The 26,526-nt window shown below is 38.6% G+C and overlaps 1 protein-coding gene across 6 annotated transcripts; it reads right to left on the bottom strand.

The window, feature by feature from the left end:
• Window positions 1–5,890: 5,890 nt before the first annotated feature.
• Window positions 5,891–23,149, bottom strand: LOC110952153 (interferon alpha-inducible protein 27-like protein 2B). Of its 6 annotated transcripts, none has more exons than XM_051957786.1 (11): window positions 22,899–23,147; window positions 22,234–22,263; window positions 21,951–22,097; window positions 21,663–21,752; window positions 21,379–21,468; window positions 20,237–20,305; window positions 19,952–20,041; window positions 18,894–18,974; window positions 18,343–18,372; window positions 18,054–18,215; window positions 5,891–6,021 (listed from the first exon to the last, which is right to left on the bottom strand). In XM_051957786.1, exons 1-11 carry the CDS (start codon window positions 22,906–22,908, stop codon window positions 5,936–5,938), a joined length of 885 nt encoding a protein of 294 aa, XP_051813746.1. In that variant the 5' UTR covers window positions 22,909–23,147; the 3' UTR covers window positions 5,891–5,935. The 6 variants fall into 6 exon arrangements, with proteins under 6 accessions (XP_051813746.1, XP_051813750.1, XP_022051232.1 ...); XM_022195540.2 differs by lacking the exon at window positions 5,891–6,021 and adding an exon at window positions 17,420–17,721 and having other exon boundaries at window positions 22,899–23,146; XM_051957790.1 differs by lacking the exons at window positions 5,891–6,021; window positions 18,054–18,215 and adding an exon at window positions 6,159–6,396 and having other exon boundaries at window positions 22,899–23,149.
• Window positions 23,150–26,526: the final 3,377 nt, after the last annotated feature.

Genomic DNA, 26,526 nt, shown 5'->3' with positions numbered 1-26,526 from the left:
GTCAGAGATGTAAACTAGAATCATATGTTCCCATAATGTATACAAGACATAACAAATAAACATACATTAAATCTGTTCTGGTGTTTTATTACTATTTTAATGTATTCATTCTAAATATTCTTTGGAGTCCATAAAATGCATCTTTCTGACTCAGCTGTTGAGGAAAAGTGAAAAGAAGAAAAAGCATAAAATGAATACAAGAAAAAAATCAGCAGATGAAACAGTGACAAGACATCAGACATCATAAAGATGTGTGACAAAGTTTGTTGGTGAAAAAATAAGAAACAGAAAAACTGTAATGTAACAGAGTCACTGAAAAAAAAAATCCTGCATGATGTGGCTACCAGTAGATTTTTTTAAATGTGGTTGGGGGAGTTCTATTTGAGTTAGAAAATATCAATAGAGTCTAAAGCTTCTCATCTAATCCAGAGCATGCAATTTGTGACACTTTTACAAGCTTCTAATTTATGATCTTATTCATCTTAGGGGAATCAGTGATCTTGAGCACAAAATGCAAAACAGGATCTTCAATCAAATACACATTAGTTCAGTGAAACAGGACTAAACTGGGGTGCAGGATTTTTCTCTATTGTCTGGTGATTGTACTTCAAAACATGGTGTCCGTCATGCTGTTATGGAAAATGTGCCATTATGCAACTGAGAAAAACTATAACCAGAGATGTGTGATAGCAAAACAGGAAACACAACAAACATGTTCAACATTTCTGAGATGTTCAGTCTTCAATCTAATGGGAACATCAGAAAAACAGATCAAGGAAGTAAAGAATCATAAAGCCGCTGTAGTTTCAACCCCTCCCTCACACATGCATTCAGAACATTCTTTTATCTTCTTGAACTCATGTAGAAAACTACATCTCGGCCCTGGTCTGTGTGAATTTTCATCCATCCATTATCTATACACTCCTTAATCCTTATTAGGGCTGCAGGGGGCTGGAGTCTATCCCAGCTGAATTGAAGTGAAGGCAGAGGACACTCTGGAGGTCACCAGTCTATCACAGGGTTACATACAGAGACAATCACACTTGCCTTCACATTTACGGGCAATTTAGAATCATCAATTAACCTCAGCATATTTTTGAACTGCGGGAGGAAGTCTGAGTACCGGGAGAAAACCTACGCATGCACAGGAAGAACCGGGACACGATCCAGGAATCTTCTAGCTGCAGGCAATAGTGCTATCCACCATGACACTGTGCAGCCCTGTGTGAATTTAAAGTTGGAATTATATTGTGATACGACCAAGTTGAACCCTTTACATCAAAGTTTTTGAGCTGTGAGATACTTACTCTCTCTTCATATCTTTACGATACACAACTATTGTGATATACAAAATATCCCTAGTTGACTTCTGCATTCTCATCATTTTTAAAAAATTTAAAGTGAGTTCAAAGATGGGGCTTTTCATGACAACTTCAGATTCTTTCATATTGTATCTAATGTATAAGCAGACTATTTTTATTTACTTGTCTAATGTTGTATATTTAGATTTTTTGTCAATTCTGAGCTCATTCTTTTAGTCAGTATCAATTGTCATACATGATATGTTCCACCAATCCTTACCTTTAAGAAGTAACATTGTTATTTTCACTTTACTGTTGAACAAAAGTTTCAGTTTTTCAGTTTGATTCTTGTTTTTGTTGTCATCACACCGTTGTGATGAAACAAATGAGGCATGATTTGCTGCACCCTCACCCATGAACAGTCACACTGAAGAACAACATAGATGTTATGATCCCTGCTCTGGCCCCTGTTCTCCTCACACCTTCTCCTTTTCTTCCTCCTTCTTCCTGTCTCTGTCATCTCTCTCCCTCTTCTCTCTCTCTCAGCTCTCCTTCCTGTATCTCTGTCTCTTTTTCTCTTGGTCTTTCGTGCTGGATTTAATCGTTAGTTTTGTTTTCGTCTTGCATATTTTGCAGTTAGTTATTTTGTTTTGCCTCAATCTGATTTCACTTTTTGTGTGTCTTGGCTCTTGTTTTCTTTAAAAAAAGCCCTTTACTATTTTCCTCCTGTCTCCCTGTTTCGGTGCCTGGGTTCCCTGACCTCCCCTGTAACAACAGAAGCAGAATGCAAATGATGCTCTGTCTGACTTCGGAAAAAAATTAAGAAACTAATTTATGATCATTTGTCTTTGCAAAGTGGTTTATTCCAGCTTTCTAATGGAGCTGAGGAGCTGAGTAGCTGCACAGTAAATCATTATAAATTCTGTTGCCTAGAAATGTACATATTTCTTATCATATAGTGTTTTATGTAAGTAGTGTTATACATGTTTTGTTTCATCTGATTGTGACATACATGTACATGAGATTGACAGAATATTACTACTACTTTGTTTTTGTTAATGTGTGCTCAAAGAGAGCTTCAGAGACTACAAACACAAACAGAAATAAAACCTGTTTTGTTGAAGAACTCTACAGCATTTTTCAATGTGTAAGGTTTTGTTTGGTTGTTTTGGAGCTCCATGTATTGTTTGGACAAACACCTCTTCCAGTGTGATCTACATAAGAAAAAGCACAGAAATCGTCTTCTTTTGTTGCATTTTCACAAACAGAATGAATATTTTCCAAATCAGAGATGGTGTCTTATAAAGGTTTTTTTTTTAGCCTTTCTGGAATAATCTAATCCAGATTGGACCTGTATATTAGTTTTTTATCTGAACCTTGTCCAGATATTTTTTTTATAAAGCAGCTCTTTTACAGCTTCCCCAAGTTTAAAAGCAGCTACCAGACAGAATTAAAGTTTACCTAAAATGTCAAATATAGTTCTACATCAGTAAAATATAGAAAATTAATGTTTAGCAGTTTAAATAAAGTTTCCCTTAACTTTTTCATGAGCTGCCAAATCAGAGGGCAACCATGAAAGTAGGAACGCCAAGAATCTCACAGTAAAAAACAGCTAAAAGCTTGTTTTTACCATAAATGGTCCAACAATGGTTTAAAGTTGTAGAACATGTGCGTGCATGCAGGCAGTGACTCAAAAGAAGATGCAAGTAAACACTTTTGCAAGAATTTTATTGGAATACGGTTTAAATTTTGTAAATTTCTGGAACATTGTAATAGTCTTTGTAGAAACAGCAATGGATCATTCAAATGGGACAAGGCTCTGCGATTTTAATGCAAAAAGCAATATTTTTGTATATTTAATGGCGGCCATATTAAAAAATGGCCGTCATCTCGAATTTTCTGGTGACTCATGGGCTTTATCAAAAGAGTAATCCCCAAGGAGTATGCGTGTCAATTTTGGTGGTTGTTTAAGGAATGAGTCTTCTGAAATGTGCAGTTATCGGCTCTACTATCAGCAGTATGGACTACGCAGCCCTATTGGTGTCTGAAAACATGTGAAAGAAAAATATTAACATGGAAATATATTATTGCTACATGTGTAAATACCAGATTACATGTTGTTAGCACTTAACTAATGAACAATAAATTTAAATTTGGATTTAAAACAGTAACTGAAATGTAAAGTTGAACTATAACTGACAAAAAAAGTTGATACGGTCACAAAATGTTCATGCTCAAAAAAAGATTTTCTATGTTGCTATATCCATTGTATCTGCCACTGCTGGGGTAAAATTAGAAAATTAGAAAAATCTGCTGATTTTACCCATGATGGACCCTCATCCTTTACTGAAAAGCCTTTACAACATCCTTAACTCAGCCAGAACATAAAGGCTTAAAGTAACAAGAACAACAAACAGAATGAAAAGTGATCAAAAATGAATCCAAAGATTAAAGGCATTATGGAGGATTTTTTTTTTGTTTAATTTGTCTGATTCACATAAAATGAATATACTGACCTTTAGTGGACTTGTATGTATGGTTTCTAAAAGAATAAAATAAATAAATAAATAACTGTGGACATGGCAGGACCTGAAAAACATCAGCCAATCAACACGAGGCGTTTGGTTTGCTCCCTTTCCTGTCAATCAAAAATCTTCCGGCTCAGGCCTAGTTACGTAGATTACGTACGCCTTGGACTTACGTGTTTTCTGTATGTGTTGCTTTGGTATAGCTTCGTAGTTAGCTGGCGACTTGTTTTGCTCATCTTTATTTACATAATGGCAGATAAAGCTCCAGGGGGACCCAGCCGTAAAAGAAAGGCATTTTTTGAGGTCAGAGAAAATAAAAGACAACTGGATCGCGAGAATGCAAAAACAAAAGTGATTATTGGCGAGTCATTTGGGCGATGGCATCAGCTCAAGCAACAAATGGACCTAAAGACAGGTGCCTTGGTTGCTAAATTCCTTCTGGACAGGTAAAATGTATTATTGATTATTGATTATACTGCAGCTGTAGGCAACTTCACGAGTCCTACGCAAGTTTCTGGAGGGGGGCGTTTCTTCGTAAATGTTAAGGGGGGGAGGTTAGAGGGGGGTGAGGGAGAGGTTGTATGTGCGCATGCGCATGCTACATTCAAAGTGGTAGAAAATTAAATCTCCTCTAATGCCTTTAAGCAGTATGTCAAAACTTGTAAGCAACCAAACATTCCAATGCATATTATTATAGTGTAGCTATGCAACATAGAATACATTCTATCAGGCCCAGGGACGGCTGGTATAAATGGGCTAACAGGGCTAAGCCCTCCCAGGCCAACACAAAAAAGATGAGAAAATTACTTTTCAAATAACTTACAACAGATTGTTTTAAGTTTAGGTGAAAACAAAGGTAGCAACAGCACCAATCAGTCAAAAGAAAAACATAGAATATCTCTAAATGGGCTTATTTTTTACAGCCCCAGCAGATGCAGTCCGCTTTCATTCATTTCATTCTTGTAAGTGATTGACAGGTGTCATGTCCCGCCCCCATGATTCACTGATCATTTGGGCTAACTTCAGTCAGCCCACAGGCCTTTGACGCAGCGAGAAAAGGTTAAGCTATGGCAGGCGTTAGCATGAACGAGGTGGATTATTTGCTCTCATGTCCATTTTCCTCAATGTCTTTGGAGGAAAAGCTGGAAGTTAAGAGACTGGGATCACATCGGCCATCAATGTGAGCTTCTTTTCAAATAAGGTAGGCCCATGTTGACCTGTTAAAGGACTGTGACACCTTGTTTTTGCTGAGGTCATCTGTTGTACTGAAGGCGTGTTTTGCACTACATGTCGCCAAACAGTTGTAATAAGACAGTTGCAGCAGGCTATCTGTGGGCAGTCGTTGCAGTTGGAACACGTTTTGTAGTGGTGTGTGTGTGTGTGTGTGTGTGTGTGTGTGTGTGTGTGTGTGTGTGTGTGTGTGTGTGTGTGTGTGTGTGTGTGTGTGTGTGAGTGAGTGAGAGAGAGTGTTGATGTAGAGCACTAAAAAAGTATAGTGTACCTGTAATTGATGTAACTGTGTGTATCATAGGTGATGTTACTTTTGCAGCTGTGTTAACCATTTAATCGATATTATGCATTTATTAGCCCACCCAACAAATTTCCCCACCAGCCGCCACTGATCAGGAATATACTATATATCAATAAAAAAGTTGACATAAATGTATCTGCATATATATAAAATAACATCTGAGTTGCTAATATTAAAAATTTCTGTGAAAAAGTTAACTCTGAGTCATGCTGTCATTGTATCATATGTAATTTATATTGTAAAGAAAATACAAGAACAATATGATGATATTGTAAACTAGATATTTATATGATATATATAATATGATATGTTGTGATGGCCATGAGTGAAATGGCTACAATAGCTATGTCAATTTTCAGTAAAAAGAAAATACAAATTTGTGGAATAAATTGCACTTAAAGTAAAAATAGTGTAAGAAATTATAGGGCAGGACTACAAAACATCAGCACAAGCTTGAGTCAATCATACACAACCAAACATTTCAACAGTCTCAAATACAAAAGTACTGTGTTATTAATGTAACACGATATGCAATTTTACCAAAAGTAAATAACTGATTTCTTGGTGTGTTTTTTTTAACCGATGAAGCTCGCCAGCCCTCCCACTGCTGCTCCAACACCAGCCACAGCTGCATTGGCGGTCGCTGACAGACCAGCTGCACCTACAGCAGACTGCACATGTTTGAGGAGTCACACATGATCACCAATATATTTGATCAGAGAAGCTGAGGGTTTTTTCCTTACAAAGAAGTGAATGAAACAGCAACACTAATGCCATGGCAGTGGTGTATATCCGTATTGCTGAAACACTGATAACATCACCGTTTACATGCAACACTTTAAACTAGAATACAATACTGGGTTATAACATGTACCTGCTGACTGCAAAACAGCCGCCAGACTCTTTGCTGCCACTCCTCCTCCATTAGCAATAGCAGTAATCGACATCATCTTTACACCAATGGAGCCTGCTGCTATTCCAGCTGAGGTAAAACCCATGGCCCCCACGGCAACAGGAGCCAGGACCACTGCTACTCCTGACGAGAACACAGAGGAAAACTGTACCAAATGATCAGAACATCAGAAAGGATGATGTGTGATAAGTATTTTTAAAGTGAAAGAACCAACAGGTGATTCTTAAAAGCACTCTGTAGTGTCTTACCAGTGCTTGTCACAATAGCTACAGCTGTTACTGAAACACAAGACAGAAACAAAATGAACATCCGTCTGCAGCTCAGCTGGCAGTACAAAAAAGCATTTACAGTGATGGTTATTGGTAATAAATCCATTATCTACACTGTTTAATCCTCATTAGGGTCACAGGGGTCTGGAATCTGTCCCAGATGACTTTGGGTGAAGGCAGAGGACATTCTGGACAGGTCACCAGTCTATCACAGGTCCACATATAGAGACAAACAATCACGCTCACATTCACACCTATGGACAAATTAGAATCACCAATTAGCCTTGTTAAGTGTTAGCATACAGTGGGTACGGAAAGTATTCAGACCCCTTGAAATTTTTCACTCTCTGTGTCATTGCATCCATTTGCCAAAATCAAAAAAGTTCATTTTATTTCTCATTCATGTATACTCAGCACCCCATCTTGACAGAAAAAAACAGAAATGTAGAAATTATTGCAAATTTACTAAAAAAAAAAAAGAAAAACTGAAATATCACATGGTCATAAGTATTCAGTATTGAGTAGAAGCACCCTTTTCAGCTAGTACAGCCATGAGTCTTCTTGGGAATGACGCAACAAGTTTTTCACACCTGGATTTGGGGATCCTCTGCCATTCTTCCTTGCAGATCCTCTCCAGTTCTGTCAGGTTGGATGGTGAACATTGGTGGACAGCCATTTTGAGGTCTCTCCAGAGATGCTCAATTGGGTTTAGGTCAGGGCTCTGGCTGGGCCAGTCAAGAACGGTCACAGAGTTGTTCTGAAGCCACTCCTTTGTTATTTTAGCTGTGTGCTTAGGGTCATTGTCCTGTTGAAAGGTGAACCTTCGGCCCAGTCTGAGGTCCTGAGCACTCTGGAAGAGGTTTTCCTCCATAATATCTCTGTACTCTTCCCAGCCACAGAAGTGGTAAGGGTGTTAAAAATTGTAAGGACACATTTTCCCTTGCTGTATGTCACACTGAAGATGTATTACATAAAAGATGAATGTGTTACAATCTACCAGAAGGATAATGACAAAAATTAGTGTTAAACGCTCTGCTTTAATTTAAATTTCTCAGTTAAAATGTGTAGATAAAAACATTCCTTTAAGTTTGTTGTATCACAGCATATCAATAAGACACTCTTTATAGTTTTCAATGATTTTGAATATCTTTTATGAGTGTAGTCAGTATTTAAATCAATATATATGCTTGCATTTACCATATCAGAGGCTAGGAAATTGTATTGACGTACCTATTAAAAACCCATGGATATCTCACATAAAGCTGCCACTTGTGCATGTCTATCATACAGGAATAGTTACTGGGGATATTGTCCTTAACAAAAATGCATATGAGAATTTGCCCCCCAAAGTGGTACCGATGACCCCAATTTTACCCACTTGGCTCATGGACTATATAGAGAATGGATGGATGGCGCTCCCTATTGGCTTATATTATTAGTGGTTGAAATGATCCTTCTTCTTGACAGCAGGGGGAGACAGACACCAACATACAGTTCATCCAAGCAAACAGCTGATTACATCTTCAATTTTGTCCAGAGACAATGAATCATTGAACATATCTTTGTGAGCAAATCTCATTCAGTATTGTGTATTAATATTACTAATGCTGACTGCAGGATTTATCCCTCCAAAATTTCAATATATGCTGGTATTTGTCTTTTTTCCTCGCTATTATAACTCTTTAAACCTCTTCAAAAATTACTTCCTCATAGGTGAAAAAATGATAAACATCTTTCAGATTCATTGATTCATAAGATGTTGCTATTTTTGACTTTACTTTGAAACATAAGTTTCAATTTCTCAGAAATGATTCTTATTTGTGTTGACACGTTGTTATAATGGGACAAGTGAAACCGCCTAGCCCGTGAACAGTCATACAGTGCATAACAATATAGAAGCAGCATGCAAGTGATCTTCATTTTTTGAATCAGATCAAAGTCATCTTATGAGTTCTCACATTCACAGTGAGATAAACTAAAAGAAACAACCATAAATTAATTTAACATGTATTAAAGACTGAGCAAGTTTCCACCATGTCTGTTTTCTCTACAGATGTCCTTCCTTTAACAACAACAAACAAGAGTCTGTGAGGAGTTACAATTAGTTGTTTCTTATAAAGTTGATTCAGCTGTTCATTCACTTATCTCGTAATTTTAAGTCAATGTGAGTCATACTCTACGAATTCATGTTTAAAGTATTCAAATAGTTTCCAGATAAAACTGACACGTTATGTATTTATTTGAATTGCAAATTAGTAAAATATATATGTACTTTAAGTAAACTAGAAAAGATGAGCTGATTTGAAATATCAGGGTACCAAAAACAAAAAGACAGAAAGAGGAAGAAAGTGAACTGTGGGAAAACAAGTCATTTGTTTGATCAGAAAGGTGAGCACAAAGTAAATATCTTGTGATCTAGCAGTACAGCTGAACATTATGAGACACATGGCATTAAGCTGAAGAATGAAGGGTGGAGCATTTTGCTACTGCTGAGGACGTGAGACAATCATTTTGAGTAGTTTCAACTGAACGAAGCTTAACAGCACAAACACAACACTATCCTGTAGCCTGTTTTATTGTATGCTATGGTAGAAGCAGTATAAGGGCCTAATATCAGTCCTGTATGCTTCATGCTTGTAGAGGAGTTTGTCTTTGTAGCACACAGTGAGCAACAATATGTGACACATAATTCAGTTCGGTTCAGATTTTTACAATATTTCTCAGGTGAAAGAAAGAAGTCTCCCAGACTTGTTTTATGTGTGAGTTAGAAGACATATCCTGATAAAAATAACTTGGAGGTAGTACTGGAGGCCAATGTAATGCCATCCAGAGTAACTATATGCTTTGAAAGCGAGTTTCTGAGATATTTGGAGCCAAATGCAATGACTTCAGTCTTCTATGAATTTAGTAGCAGGAAATTACAGGCCATCCAGGTCTTTATGTCCTTAAGACTGTCTTGCAGTCTGGCTAGCTGATTAGTTTCATCTGGCATCATAGATAAATACAACTGAGTGTCATTAGCACAATAATGGAAATTAATACAGTACCTCCTAATAATGTTACTGAAGGTAACTGTATAATGTGAACAGTATCTGTCCTAAGACAAAACCCCAAGGAACTCCATGATTAACCTTAGTATGCTTGAAGTCATTGTCAGTGTGTACAAACTGGAACCTGTCTGATAAGTAGGATTTAAACCAGTCCAGTGCTGTCTCTTTAGTGCCCATAGAATGCCCTAGCTGCTGTAATAAAAGTTTGTGATTGATTGTGTCAAATGTCACACTAAGGTCCAAAAAAACAAGTATAGAAACCAGTCCACTATCTGACACTATGAGAAGGTCATTAGTGACTTCCAGCAGGGGCCTGTTTCACGAAGCAGGTTCACTGAAAACTCTGAGTTTCTTAACCCGGAAATGAGGGAAACTCAGAGTTTTCCATTTCACGAAGCGAGGTAACTTAACCCTGAGACAGAGGGGTAACTCGAGCCTGTTTCACAAAGAGGGGTAACTTCAACTCTCGGTCAGTTACCCCAGTAACAGACTCTATGACTCTAACCTGTTCGCCAGCAGGCTTATCTGAGAAAACCTCAGTTTCTCTCTGTCTCCGCCCACTTTCAGCCACACACGCTGTTTCATTTCCTCATTCATTCAGTCAGTAAGTGAGCGAGTTTTGGCGTAGAACAACTTTTATTAACAATCCAGTGGATAAAGGAGCAGCATTACTGCACAGATAATTAAATATTCGTCGGTAGATTCTTATCAGACCGCGCATAAATGTTCTCGCATTTCCGGACAATTATCGGTTTGAGTTAGCCTCGCCGCGCTAGACAACCCACGGCAACGAATTTAATTCTCTGCCAGGGAGGGTCTAGTTACCCTCCATAAGGCTCCAGGCTGGATTCTCCTAAAACTGGCCGGACGAATCACCATGAAGTGTAGAGTCAGAAGGCGGGCGTAACGAAGTGACGACAGAGGCCTGACGATCCTGACAGAAACATCCGGCGCACAATAAACAGTTATCTTTCGACTCGGCTTTGGCCACAGCCCTTAAAGATTTGAAGCTAAAATTCAACTTGAAAGATAAACAAAGGACGGCACTTAAGTGTTTCATTGAGAAGAAAGACGTATTTGGACTTATGCCGACGGAATATGGCAAATCCTTAATATACCAGTTGGCTCCGCGGCTCCGCTGGTTGGGAAGCTAATGGGACTTAGCCACAATCTGCCGGTGCTCTCGGAACTACGTCAGCCTATTCCTTGCGTTGATTGGTTGTATACCTACCCAATTGCTGCAGAGGGATTTGATAGACAACCTTTTAGCCCGCCTCCCTCCCTGTCGAGCTTCCCTAGACCCTTGTGCCGTCAGAAACATGGGTGTAGCATGGCTAAGCGAGGTTTGAGCGGTACCGTTTCGTAATCATTTCAAGTCCATAATCTACAAACAACGTAATCCGTCCTTACATTTACATTACCAGCCGCAGTCATGCTCTCACATCCAGCAGATATTGTGTGTTGCGCTGCGGTTCTTTGCAAATGAAAGTTTTTATATGATGTCGGAGGTGCAGAGCACTACAGTAAGACAACTGTATGCAGGACAGTCAGAAAAGTGTTCCTGGCTCTGAAACGCCTTTTACTCATCATTGTGGACACAAACCTGTCAGAACATCAAGGAGCAGTTCCACAGGATTACAGGTGAATGATGTAGAGATCTGTTAAATTAATTTTAAATCATATTCTGTTAATGACATTGTGCTGCAACCTCAGACTGGGAATAGTCATTTGAATTTCTTTTAGGATTTCCCACTGTGATAGATGCACATACTTCCCCATCACAGCTCCCTCACATCATGAATAGGAAGTCCATTCACAGCATAAATGTGCAGGTAGGCTACAGGTAGACTGACTACTGTTTCTAAATGTTAAAGACTGCATCATAGTTCAACATCTGTCATTCTCTGCACTGTCCAGATCATATGTGATGCTGCATACATCATTTTTAATGTGGAGGCCTCGTGGTCTGGGTCTGTTCATGACTCCAGGATTTATGGAGAGTCTAACCTGAGCAACAGACTGCAGCATGGTCAGCAGCCTAAAGATTTTCACAATAGAATTCTTTTGTCTCCCTCCTTTAATATGCTCTGATGTATCCACTATACATTACAGGAGAGTTTGATGGCCTTCTGCTGGGTGACAGGGGTTACCATGCCAACCCAGGCTGATGACCTCATACCCTGACCTTGAACCAGGCCCCCAACAGAACTTCAACCGGGCTCACTGCAGGACCAGAGCTCGGGTGGAGATGACCATAGGCCTGCTGAAAGCCCGTTTCCAGAGCCTACGTCTCCTCAGGGTGACCCCTGAGAGGGCCTGTGATATTACTGTGGCATGTGTTGTTCTTCATAATATTACTATTAGAGGAGAGCAACACCCTGCCCTACAAACTGAAGACCCAGATGATGACCTCATCCACCTGCAGCTATCCAGGACAGCAGAGCAGTCAGAGACACCGTATGCAATAATCACTTTAGAGTTTAAGTCACCATCATCACCACCACAGCAAATAAAGACATGATACACATTTCATTTGGTCGTCTTTATTTCCTACAAATAAAAGAGATAGTCCAGTTCATGTTCCAGTAGTTAACATAATTCACCTGTGACCATCACCACCTCTAACTTGTGCTCCAGTCTTTCAATTTCCAGATCTACCCTCCTAATCTGTTTTTTGGATTTTTCTCAGCAAACGCAGTTTGTAAATCTGTTTTACTGATAACTGGGAATACATAGAGGACATTAAATTATACAGTTGCACATGAATTGACTGTCCAGTGATGCTGTCATTTATTCTTGCTTGCAGGGCTGGAAGAACTCATCACTGTTCTGGATGTGAGTGATGAGAATCTTATCTGTGAGTTACAGCAAAACGACACCCACCTCTACCTGTCTGCTGAACCAGGGCTGAAGGTTCAAGAAGCACAGAGCCAAGGTAAATACTATACTTTGACGACACTACACTATAGTTTAACTGTAACAGTGATTCTACGTGTTTCTGTTCGTGTCCCTGCATTAGGTATAGCTGCAGCTATCATGAAGAGCCCAGAAAACATCAAGACGAATGGAGAGGATCAGCTGCGTGTTGTGTTTGATGGCGACGCTGTTCTCTTCTCTCATGAGTCAGAACGAATTAACAACCGTGATGGATTACAAGCATTCTTGAATAACGAGAGGGAAAAAGTTGAAATTCCAATGAAAGAGGTAACAAAATCAGTCATCAATTAACCTTTCACATTATTACCTCTTCACCATCAAAAAGCTCTAAACAACTCACTCAGATATCGATATGATTAAACACATTGATGTTAAATGATTCAGTTGTATTTGTCTGTATTTTGGTGTAATATTCTATTTTATAATATGCCACAAATGGAATGATAGCACACATCATGAATCGCTGTCTGCTACTTTGCTATTTTAGCCAAACTTTGCAACACATCATTGCTCCTCTTCCATCTTCTGTCCTCAGGGGCCATTTAAAAGCTTTCTGGAGGATTTGGAAAGACTGAAGATGAAGTTGCAGGTTAAAGCCCCTGACGAGCCGTGCCCCATTCGTACCTACCTGGTGACATCTCGTGATGGAGGCTGTGGCGGGTACAGAGCCTTAAACTCTCTGCGCACGTGGGGTCTGATGGTTGATGTGGCTGTCTTTTTGGGAGGGACTGAGAAAGGTCCCACCCTGAAGAGGATCAGGCCTAATATCTTCTTTGATGACCAGCAGAGTCACATTAAAGCTGCACTGAAGGTCGGCACTGTGGCATGCCTGGTGCCCATCAACTTAGACTAACCAACAAGCAATGAATTATGGGAGTCAGCAGCTGGTTGCATTAAAATTGTCAGAGATGTGATCTAGAATCATATGTTCCCATAATGTATACAAGACATAAGAAATAAACATGCCTTAAATCTGTTCTGGTGTTTTATTACTATTTTAATGTATTCATTCTAAATATTCTTTGGAGTCCATAAAATGCATCTTTCTCACTCAGCTGTTGAGGAAAAGTGAAGAGAAGAAAAATCATTAAAATGAATACAGGAAAAAAAAAATCAGCAGATGAAACAGTGACAAGACACCAGACATCATAAAGATGTTTGACAAAGTTTTTTTTGCTAAAAAACAAACAACTGTAATGTAATAGTCACTGAAAAAAAAATCCTGTATGATGTGGCTACCAGTAGATTTTTTAAAATGTGGTTGGGGGAGTTCTATTTGAGTTAGAAAATATCAATAGAGTCTAAAGTTTCTCATCTAATCCAGAGCATAAAATTGTGCCACCTGAGTCAGTGATCTTGAGCACAAAATGCAAAACAGGATCTACAACCAAATGTACATTAGTTCAGTGAAATAGGACTAAACTGGGGTGCAGGATTTTTCTCTATTGTCTGGTGGTTGTATTTAACAAAGGTAGTGTCTACAGATACGGACCCGTACCCGTAGCCTGTGGCCTACGGATACGGCACTTTACCTTATCATAAATATTAATGAGACGGACATGAATATTAATGAGCCTGCTGATGAACGCGCTTTGTGATTGGCTGGTAATCTGACATACATAAACATGAATGAGCCGGTTTGGTAATCCGAGTGATGAAGGCGCTTCCGTGATTCGAGGTGAATCTGCGTGCCGAGCCTGTCATGTCAGTCATCTGCTGTTCTCTTTTCTATCATGTATAATGTCTTATAAATATCATTATCTGACTTTTTCACGAACAGCGATTTGGGGGTTGAAATCAGCACTACTATTAAAAATAGCAAAACTTTTTATTCACGTGACCCTGTTCTAATAAAGCACAAACAGCAAACAAAACAAATGGCGGAACTAACAGCCAGCAAACTACAAGTATTTTTTTACCTTCAAAAGTAGCGACAGACTATTACATATTAACAACCTAAACAAAACCCTGACGTATTTTCTACGTCTGTCAACACAGACACTGTCACAGTCACTTTAATGTTAGCGGACTCTGTTGAATGGCTAAGTTACATAACCACAAACAAATCTCACAATATCACAGTAAATCGAGTTTGTGGGTTTTTTAAATTCATGCCGAATTAAAGAGCTGCTCCTCACCATTCACGAGTGTTTGTTTCATATGTGACATCCTTAACTTTATCTTGTAAATTAGCGTCCGAAATTAAATGGGAACATTTGCAATGGAGTTCGTCAGCCGCTTCCACCACTGAACGCGGTAAACTAATTAATAAGAACTGGACTTCAAACAATTTATACACGGCGTCGAAAAGCGTAAAAACTGCAATGTCTAAAGTGTGAGAGGAGACGGTGTATTTTTGGTTAAATTATACAATGTTCGCCGTCAAAGTCATTCATATAAACTGCCTGTAATGTGCAGCAAATAGTAGTTAACCGGCGCCAGCTCTTCAGTGACCTTAACGGGTCCGTACCTCTAGTACAGATGCTACAGGTACGGGTCCATACCTCTAGCATCAACCTTTAACAAAATGGTGTCCATCATGCTGTTATGGAAAATGTGCTATTATGCACCTGAGAAAAACTATAACCAGAGATGTGTAATGAGCAAAACAGGAAACACAACAAACATGTTCAACATTTCTGAGATGTTCAGTCTTCCCTCTAATGGGAACATCAGAACAACAGATCAAGGAAGTAAAGAATCATAAAGCCGCTGTAGTTTCAACCGCTCCCTCACACATGCATTCAGAACATTCTTTTATCTTCTTGAACTCGTGTAGAAAACTATGCCTCGGCCCTAGACTATGTGAATTTCATCCATCCATTGTCTATACACTCTTTAATCCTTATTCGGGTCACAGGGGGCTGGAGTCTGTCCCAGTTGACTTGAAGTGAAGGCAGAGGACACTCTGGACAGATCACCAGTCTATCACAGGGTTACATACAGAGACAAACAATCACACTTGCCTTCACATCTACGGGCAATTTAGAATCATCAATTAACCTCAGCATATTTTTGGACTGTGGGAGGAAGTCTGAGTACCGGGAGAAAACCCAAAGCCAGGACATGTTCCAGGAATCTTCTAGCTGCAAGGCAAAAGTGCTATCCACCATTCCACTGTGCAGCCCTGTGTGAATTTAAAGTTGGAACTGAATTATGATTCGACCATGTTTAACCCTTTGCATCAAAGTTTATGAGCTGTTAGATACTTACTCTCTCTTCATATCTTTACGATACACAACTATTGTGATATACAAAATATCCCTACTTGACTTCTGCATTCTCATCATTTTTAAAAAATTTAAAGTGAGTTCAAAGATGGGGCTTTTCCTGACAACTTCAGATTCTTTCACATTGTATCTAATGTATAAGCACACTATTTTTATTTACTTGTCTAATGTTGTATATTTAGATTTTTTTTGTCAATTCTGAGCTCTTTCTTCTAGTCAATGTCAAGCATCATATGTATGTTCCACCAATCCTTACCTTTAAGAAGTAACATCGTTATTTTCACTTTACTGTTGAACAAAAGTTTCAGTTTTTCAGTTTGATTCTTGTTTTTGTTGTCGTCACACCGTTGTGATGAAACAAATGAGGCATGATTTGCTGCAGCCTCGCCCATGAACAGTCACACTGAAGAACAACATAGATGTTATGATCCCTGCTCTGGCCCCTGTTCTCCTCACACCTTCTCCTTTTCTTCCTCCTTCTTCCTGTCTCTGTCATCTCTCTCCCTCTTCTCTCTCTCTCAGCTCTCCTTCCTGTATCTCTGTCTCTTTTTCTCTTGGTCTTTCGTGCTGGATTTAATAGTTAGTTTTGTTTTCGTCTTGCATATTTTGCAGTTAGTTATTTTGTTTTGCCTCAATCTGATTTCACTTTTTGTGTGTCTTGGCTCTTGTTTTCTTTAAAAAAGCCCTTTACTATTTTCCTCCTGTCTCCCTGTTTCGGTGCCTGGGTTCCCTGACCTCCCCTGTAACAACAGAAGCAGAATGCAAATGATGCTCTGTCTGACTTCGGAAAAAATTAAGAAACTAATTTATGATGATCTATTGTCTTTGCAAAGTGGTTTATTCCAGCTTTCTAATGGAGCTGAGTAGCTGCACAGTAAATCATTTTAAATTCTGTTGCCTAGAAATGTACATATTTCATATCATATAGTGTTTTATGTAAGTAGTGTTATACATGTTTTGTTTCATCTGATTGTGACATACATGTACATGAGATTGACAGAATATTACTACTACTTTGTTTTTGTTAATGTGTGCTCAAAGAGAGCTTCAGAGACTAAAAACACAAACAGAAATAAAACCTGTTTTGGTGAAGAACTCTACAGCATTTTTCGATGTGTAAGGTTTTGTTTGGTTGTTTTGGAGCTCCATGTATTGTTTGGACAAACACCTCTTCCAGTGTGATCTACATAAGAAAAAGCACAGAAATCGTCTTCTTTTGTTGCATTATCACAAACAGAATGAATATTTTCCAAATCAGAGATGGTGTCTTATAGATTTTTTGAGCTTTCCGGAATAATCTAATCCAGCTTGGACCTGTATAGTAGCGTTTTATCTGAACCTGGTCCAGATATTTTAAAAAAGTAGCTCTTTTACAGCTTCCCCAAGTTTAAAGCAGTTATCAGACAGAATGAAAAGTTTACCTAAAATGTCTAATGTAGTTTTACATCAGTAAAATATGGAAAATTAATGTTGAGCAGTGCAAATAAAGTTTCCCTTAACTTTTTCCTGAGCTGCCAAATCAGAGAGTAACCATTAAATTAGGAAAGCCAAGAATCTCACAGTAAGAAACAGTTAAAAGCTTGTTTTTACCATAAATGGTCCAACAATGGTTTAAAGTTGTAGAACATGCAGGCAATTACTCAAAAGAAGACATGTCAGGTAACACTTTCCCAAGAGTTTTATTAGAATACATTTTAAATTTTCTAAATTTCTGGAACATTGTAATAGCCTTTGTAGAAACAGCAAAACATCAACACAAGTTTGAGTCGGTCAACCAAACGTTTCAACAGTCTCAAATACAAAAGTACTGCTTTATCAATGTAACAAGATTAGCAATTTTGCCAAAAGTAAATAAATGATTTCTTGGTGTGTTTTTTTAACCGATGAAGCTCGCCCACCATCCCACTGCTGCTCCAACACCAGCCACAGCTGCATTGGCGGTCGCTGACAGACCAGCTGCACCTACAGCAGATTGCACACGTTTGAGGAGTCACACATGATCACCAATACATTTGATCAGAGAAGCTGAGGTGTTTTTTCCTTACAAAGAAGTGAATGAAACAGCAACACTAATGCCATGGCTGTGGTGTATAACTGTATCAAAATGCATTATTTTAAAAAAATTCTAATTTTGTTTTCCATTTTGAAAGCTGTGTAGGAGGTTATACTGATATTGCTGCACTTCAGAGGAAGCGGTGAAAGCTAGAAGGCACATGATACAGCTCTGATTATTGCTGCAACCGTTTACATGCAACACTTTAAACTAGAATACAATACTGAGTTATGACATGTACCTGCTGACTGCAACACAGCCACCAGACTTCCTGCTGCCACCCCTCCTCCATTAGCAATAGCAGCGGAAGACATCATGCCTGCAGCGTAGGAACCTGCTGCTATTCCACTTGAGGTGAAACCCATGGCCCCCACGGCAACAGGAGCCAGGACCACTGCTCCACCTGACAAGAACACAGAGGAAAACTGTACCAAGTGATCAGGACACTTTGAAAAGGATGATGTGTGATAAGTATTTTTAAAGTGAAAGAACCAACAGGTGATTCTTAAAAGCACTCTGTAGTGTCTTACCAGCGCCTGTCACAATAGCTACAGCTGTTACTGAAACACAAGACAGAAACAAAATGAGCATCCGTCTGTTGCTCAGCTGGCAGTAAAACACACTTTTACAGTGATGGTTATTTGTAATACATCCATTATCTTCACTGTTTAATCCTCATTAGGGTCACAGGGATCCGGAGTCTATCCCAGCTGACTTAGAGTGAAGGCAGAGGACAAAAGAAGACAAATGGAAAGGTAAAAAGAAATGTCTACACACTATCTTACTAGTAAGTTTGTCTCTTATTCTCCTCCCAGCAAATGAGCAAAAAGTGCTGAGGTCATCATGCCTGCTGTGTAGGAGCCTGATGCTAAACTAAGGAAACACTCAAGAAGTGTTTGAGTTTAGCTAGACCAGGAAGCCTTATCTTAAATTCACACATGAATAATTCTGTGATTAGGCTTCTTCTGCACTCTAAGGACACAAGCAACACTGGATGAGAGACAAACCTTTACATGAGAGAACACATATTTAGAACATGAAATATGCAAGAAGAATAGCAGATAGACAGAGCTGTACTCACTGACTCCCTTGTTTTCTGCAAAGATGTCAGCTGCACATTCATGCAGCGTTTGATGGGGTCCACAAACGTATGGCACATGATCTGTGTAAAAATCACAAGTTTAAGTATCACCTAAAACCACCACTCCTAACTCTGCACTGGATCACCTGTCTTACTGTTAGACACACACAGGAGGATATGTAAAGCCTCTGCACCGAAAACAAAGAAAGTGAGTGAAAGAATTAACTTTTTCTCCTCATACTGCTATTTTACCAGATCAATATTTTGCAATAATGAGTGTCTCTGTAGTTTTGGATTTTATTTTGAATGCTTTGGATTCCTCTGTCTCAATACCTTGAATAAAATGGAAATGTCAAACTAGTGCATGGGTGCATAAATGTAGTAGGTATTGTCAGCCTCTTTAATTTTATTCATTAAAAAATATCTACCAGTGCTGACATCCTGATGTGACCTGTGGCTGTGCATATTTTGTCTTCATGCCTTTGTGATCTTCTTTTATGCACAGAGATGACAAAAACACATTTCTATCCATCCATCTATCAACTGAATCACCCTTTTCTTAAATGTAGCTTTTTCAGTCAACAACAAAAACATCACTCATTTTATTGTGCGTAAACGCAAGATTTGGCCTCATAAAATAAATATTTGCTGACTTACAGGCTCTCGTAGTACATAGTGATGTGTCAAAATGTCATGATTTTATTTGCTTTTTCCCGCAGCATATTTGAGTTAGTTAATGTTAAAGATAAACTTATAATCTTGTTTTTTTTCAGCACTTTTTTTTCTGAAACCAACCTTAAGCATCACTAACATGAGATGATGAGACTCCTATGTAACGGCAATTTGGAACATTTTCGTAATATGAAGGTAAAAATTTTTGGCTTCATTAAATCTACTACAGAAATAAAACTAAATCGGTGGACTCTGAGGAGGTCAAGTGAAAGCTTTTTTTCCAGAGTTGGTTGATTGTATATTAAATGATCGAATGACATATTTCTCAGTAGACAAACAGCAAACCATTAGGATATAACTGTGAACAACATGACAAATAAAAATACCTGCTGACTGCAAAACGGCCATCAGATTCTCTGCTTTATTAGTAACACTGGTCAAGACTTCAGCAACAGTTCCAGACAGATCAGGCATTCCTGTAGAGGAATAAAAGCAGACTATTAATTAATGTTGTCAAGCAACTGAGCTAGTGAGAAAAACAATGTTTATTTTCAGTGTGACATTATGACATGCTATTGAGTCTTATACATTCAAGGTAGATTACACTGATAGATTTTGAGGAATTATTGGTAAAAGAAGTTGATAATAACAGCACTGATTATGTTTTTTACTTGTTGACTGCAAAACAGCCATCAGACTCTCTGCTGCCACTCTTCCTCCATTAGCAGCACTGGCCAAGGCTTCAGCAACAGTTCCAGACAGATCAGCAATTCGTGTAGAGGAATAAAAGCAGATTATTAATTAATATTGTACATGTTAGAGGCTTTGGAGATAAAGTCAGAGAGGCCAGACTGAGATGGACATGTCCAGAGGAGAGAGAGTGAATATATTGGTAGAAGGATGCTGAGTTTCCCACTGCCAGGCAGGAGGCCTAGAGGAAGACCAAAGAGGAGGTTTATGGATGTGGTTCAAGAGGACATGAAGGTAGTTGGTTTGAGAGAAGAGGATGCAGAAGACAGGGTTAGATGGAGGCAATTGATTCGCTGTGGCGACCCCTGAAGGGAAAAGCCGAAAGGAAAAGAAGAAGAAGAAGACAAGTGCAATATTCCCAGTACTCTCTCTACTGCCCGTCTCTCCATCCATCCATTCTCTATACACCGCTTTATCCTCATTAGGGTCGCGGGGGTTGGTGGAGCCTATCTCAGCTGACTCGGGTGAAGGCAGGGGACACCCTGGACAGGACACCAGTCTGTTGCAGGGCTACATACACAGAAAAACAATCACTCTCACATTCACACCTATGGACAGTTTAGAGTCATCAATTAACCTCAGCATATTTTTGGACTGTGGGAGGAAGCCGGAGTGCCCGGAGAAAACCCACGCATGCTCAGGGAGAACATGCAAACTCCATGCAGAAAGATCCCAGGTCCACCCTGGGATTTGAACCGGGGATGTTCTTGCTGCAAGGCGATAGTGCTAACCACTACAACACTGTGCAGCCCTGCCTGTCTCTATATTCATATTATATTTTTATATTTCTTATACATATCTATATTTTTGGTTCCTCCTTGTATAGCGATTTCTTATCTTTCTTAAGTTTTGTTACTCAAACTGTGACCCTGAGAGGCCCTGCACAAGAGTTCCAATGTGCCTGGACTGTTGGTTCTATTTACAAATATAAATACAATAAAAAACCTTGAATCCTTGAATCCTTGCTATTGAGCCTTATACATTAAAGGTAGATTATACTGATAGATTTTGAGGAATTATTGGTAAAAGAAGTCATTACAGCACTGATTATGTTTTTTTTTACCTGTTGACTGCAAAACGTCTATCAGATTCTCTGCTTTATTAGTAACACTGGTCAAGGCTTTAGTAGCAGTTCCAGACAGATCAGCCATTCCTGTAGAGGGATAAAAGCAGACTATTAATTGTTGTCAAACAACTGAGCTACAGAGAAAAACAATAACTTTGTTTTCAGTGCGACATCATGACATGCTATTGAGCCTTATACATTCAAGGTAGATTATACTAATAGATTTTGAGGAATTATTGGTAAAAGAAGTTGATTATTATGGCACTGATTATGTTTTTTACTTGCTGACTGCAAAACATCCATCAGACTCTCTGCTTTATTAGCAACACTGGCCCAAGCTTCAGTAGCAGACCCAGACAGATCAGGCATTCCTGTAGAGGGATAAAAGCAGATTAATTATTAATGTTGTCAAGCAACTGAGCTACAGAGAAAAACATTACCTTTGTTCTCAGTGAGACATTACGACATGCTATTGAGCCTTACACATTGAAGGTAGATTATATTGATAGATTTTGAGGAATTTTTGGAAAAAGAAGTTGATATTTTACAGCACTGATTATGTTTTTTACCTGCTGACTGCAAAACAGCCACCAGACTCTCAGCTGCCACTCCTCCTCCAATAGCAGCAGAAGACATCATTCCTGCAGCGTAGGAACCTGCTGCTCTTCCAGCTGAGGTGAAATCTATGGCTCCCAGGGCAACAGGAACCAGGACCACTGCACATGGACCAGAACACAGAATGTTCTTATGACACCAACCGTGAATGATACAGCAAATAATGCTTTAAAATATATTAGTGTGTGTTAAAATTTTTATAAAAAAACCCCCCTAAAAGGCCATTCAAAGCCATACCTGCCCACACGATCAGGCCAGCAACAGTCACTAAAACACATAAGAAAATATTTACACATCCGTGCAAATATTTACCAGTCCTCACATAACCCTGTAAAGCCCACTGTTACAAAAATACATCAGTGTGATTTATTTTTTTATTGCTTTCTATTATTTTTATTGTTTACTTAAGATAATTACAATAACACTAATCTTTTTTTGTTTCTCTATTTTGTCATGTATTTTTCTACTGAGTCAAATCCGTTCAACTTCAGTTTGATTGATATTATCTCAAGTAAACAATAAAAAAGAAAAGTTTTCTGAAAATTTTTCAAAACGGAGTGATCTGTTTTTGCAAATAAACTCTTCATATATATATATATACACACACATATAATACACATACATACATTTATTATATACACACATATATATTAACGAATATATAAATAGAAATAAATGAATTTATATATATATGAACAAATAAATAATTACAAATAATAAAGAAATATAAGTAATGAAAACATAAATAAAGGTTTATTTAAAAAAATAAATATATCTACTTTTTCTTCTTTTTTTTCTATATTTGCGTCTTACAGAGTTAACCAACATCACTGATATTATTGCATTTTTATCAAGTAGATTGGAATACTTTCAAATTGGGAAACGTTCTCTAAAATACTCACCAGAACCCATGTTATCTTCAGATCAGATTGACAGTCAGCTGAGCTTCTACTAGGAATAAAACTACAGCCAGAATCACAATATTTATAAACTGCGCCACAAAATCCTCTCACACTCAGAGACGTGTCATCCGACAAGGAAAACGAAAGTCAATCTTTCTGTCATCAGTATGAAAAAAGCTATCTTCTGAACTGGCAGAGAATGGTGTGTCTGCAGGGCTGGAGGGCTGCCTGCTTCCTCTAGGACTCTGATGTTTGTGTTTCCTGCTGAGTTGATGCCAAACAAAGTAGCAGCATTTATCACCATGATGGAAGACGGCCACGATGTACTTGTTTTATAAGTTATATTAGTTAGCAACGTTATAAAATGTTTTGTTTAATGTTCTAAACATTTCTGCTGTTTTCATTTGTGCAGCAAAGCAGCTGGTTTTATTTCTGTTTGTGTTTTTAGTCTCTGAAGCTCTCTTTGAGCACACATTAACAAAAACAAAGTAGTAGTAATATTCTGTCAATCTCATGTACATGTATGTCACAATCGGATGAAACAAAACATGTATAACACTACTTACATAAAACACTATATGATATGAAATATGTACATTTCTAGGCAACAGAATTTAAAAAGATTTACTGTGTAGCTACTCAGTTCCATTAGAAAGCTGGAACAAACCACTTTGCAAAGACAATAGATCATAAATTAGTTTCCTAATTTTTTTCCTAAGTCAGACAGAGCATCATTTGCATTCTGCTTCTGTTGTTACAGGGGAGGTCAGGGAACCCAGGCACCGAAACAGGGAGACAGGAGGAAAATAGTAAAGGGCTTTTTTAAAGAAAACAAGAGCCAAGACACACAAAAAGTGAAATCAGATTGAGGCAATACAAAATAACTAACTGCAAAATATGCAAGACTAAAACAAAACTAACTATTAAATCCAGCACGAAAGACCAAGAGAAAAAGACAGAGACAGAGATACAGGAAGGAGAGCTGAGAGAGAGAGAAGAGGGAGAGAGATGCCAGAGACAGGAAGAAGGAGGAAGAAAAGGAGAAGGTGTGAGGAGAACAGGGCCCAGAGCAGGGATCATAACATCTATGTTGTTCTTCAGTGTGACTGTTCATGGGCGAGGCTGCAGCAAATCATGCCTCATTTGTTTCATCACAACGGTGTGACAACAACAAAACAAGAATCATTTCTGAGAAACTGAAACTTTTGTTCAACAGTAAAGTGAAAATAACAATGTTACTTCTTAAAGGTAAGGATTGGTGGAACATATCATGTATGACAATTGATACTGACTAAAAGAATGAGCTCAGAATTGACAAAAAAATCTAAATATACAGCATTAGACAAGTAGATAAAAATAGTCTGATTATACATTAGATGCAATGTGAAAGAATCTGAAGTTGTCAGGAAAAGCCCCATCTTTGAACTCACATCAGCTTTTCAAAAAATGTTGCTTTGGCAGAAGTCAAGTAGGGATATTTTATAATTCACAAGTAGTTGTGTATCATGATAATACCAAGAGAGAGTATCTAACAGCTCAAAAACTTTGATGCAAAGGGTTCAACTTGGTTGTATCATAATATAATTCCAACTTTAAATTTACACAGGGCTGCACAGTGGCATGGTGGATAGCACTAGCACTGACGGCGTGCTCCAAACACCAGCCACACATCACAGCTCCAGAGAGGGCGCCACTGAGCCAAAAACAACAAACAGAAGCAGATTCACTGAACTTAATTGATGATTCTAAATTGCCCGTAGATGTGAAGGCAAGTGATTGTTTGTCTCTGTATGTAACCCTGTGATAGACTGGTGATCTCCAGAGTGTCCTCTGCCTTCACTTCAAGTCAGCTGGGACAGACTCCAGCCCCCTGTGACCCTAATGAGGATTAAGGAGTGTATAGATAATGGATGGATGAAAATTCACACAGACCAGGGCCGAGATGTAGTTTTCTACATGAGTTCAAGAAGATAAAAGAATGTTCTGAATGCAGGTGTGAGGGAGGGGTTGAAACTACAGCGGCTTTATGATTCTTTACTTCCTTAATCTGTTTTTCTGATGTTCCCATTAGATTGAAGACTGAACATCTCAGAAATGTTGAACATGTTTGTTGTGTTTCCTGTTTTGCTATCACACATCTCTGGTTATAGTTTTTCTCAGTTGCATAATAGCACATTTTCCATAACAGCATGACGGACACCATGTTTTGAAGTACAATCACCAGACAATAGAGAAAAATCCTGCACCCCAGTTTAGTCCTGTTTCACTGAACTAATGTGTATTTGATTGAAGATCCTGTTTTGCATTTTGTGCTCAAGATCACTGATTCCCCTAAGATGAATAAATATAATAAATTAGAAGCTTGTAAAGGTGTCACAATTTTATGCTCTGGATTAGATGAGAAACTTTAGACTCTATTGATATTTTCTAACTGAAATAACCACATTCTAAAAAAATCTACTGGTAGCCACATCATGCAGGATTTTTTTTTCAGTGACTTTGTTACATTACAGTTTTTTCTGTTTCTTATTTTTTCACCAACAAACTTTGTCAAACATCTTTATGATGTCTGGTGTCTTGTCACTGTTTCATCTGCTGATTTTTTTCCTGTATTCTTTTTAATGCTTTTTCTTCTTTTCACTTTTCCTCAACAGCTGAGTCAGAAAGATGCATTTTATGGACTCCACAGAATATTTAGAATGAATACATTAAAATAGTAATAAAACACCAGAACAGATTTAATGTATGTTTATTTTTTATGTCTTGTATACATTATGGGAACATATGATTCTCGATCACATCTCTGACAATTTTAATGCAACCAGCTGCTGACTCCCATAATTCATTGCTTGTTGGTTAGTCTGAGTTACTGTGGCACCAGGCATGCCACAGTGCCGACCTCCAGTGCAGCTTCAATGTGACGCTGCTGGTCATCAAAGAAGATGTGGGGGCGGATCCTGTCCAGGGTGGGACCTTTCTCAGTCCCTCCCAAAAAGACAGCCTCATCAACCATCAGACCCCACGTGCGCAGAGTGTTTAAGGCTCTGTACCCGCCACAGCCTCCATCACGAGATGTCACCAGGTAGGTACGAATGGGGCACGGCTCGTCAGGGGCTTTAACCTGCAACTTCATCTTCAGTCTTTCCAAAACCTCCAGAAAGCGTTTGAATGGCCCCTGAGGACAGAAGATGGAAGAGGGGCAATGATGTGTTGCAAAGTTTGGCTAAAATAGCAAAGTAGCAGACAGCGATTCACAATGTGTGCTATCACTCCAGTTGTGGCATATTATAAAATAGAATATTACACCAAAATACAGACAAATACGACTGAATCATTTAACATTAATGTGTTTAATCATATCAATATCTCAGTGAGTTGTTTAGAGCTTTTTGATGGTGAAGAGGTAATAATGTGAAAGGTTAATTAATGACTGAATTTGTTACCTCATTCATTGGAATTTCAACATTTTCCCTCTCGTTATTCAAGAATGCTTGTAGCCCACATTTGAAAACTCGTTCTGACTCATCAGAGAAGAGAACAGCGTCACCATCAAACACAACACGCAGCTGATCCTCTCCATTCGTCTTGATCTTTTCTGGGCTCTTCATGATAGCTGCAGCTATTCCTA

This window comes from Acanthochromis polyacanthus, chromosome 1, assembly GCF_021347895.1.
Source record: "Acanthochromis polyacanthus isolate Apoly-LR-REF ecotype Palm Island chromosome 1, KAUST_Apoly_ChrSc, whole genome shotgun sequence".
NCBI lineage: Eukaryota > Metazoa > Chordata > Actinopteri > Pomacentridae > Acanthochromis > Acanthochromis polyacanthus.
This window is presented reverse-complemented; position numbering and strand designations above follow the sequence as displayed.

What these genes read in the sequence shown, in the direction of transcription:
- LOC110952153 (XM_051957786.1), bottom strand. An exon ending in GGCTGTTTTGCAGTCAGCAG is followed by an intron (nt 21,753 to 21,950) that starts GTAAAAAACATA and finishes ATCCCTCTACAG; the next exon opens with GAATGCCTGATCTGTCTGGG. An exon ending in GGCTGTGTTGCAGTCAGCAG is followed by an intron (nt 6,022 to 18,053) that starts GTACATGTCATA and finishes AGTCTGCTGTAG; the next exon opens with GTGCAGCTGGTCTGTCAGCG.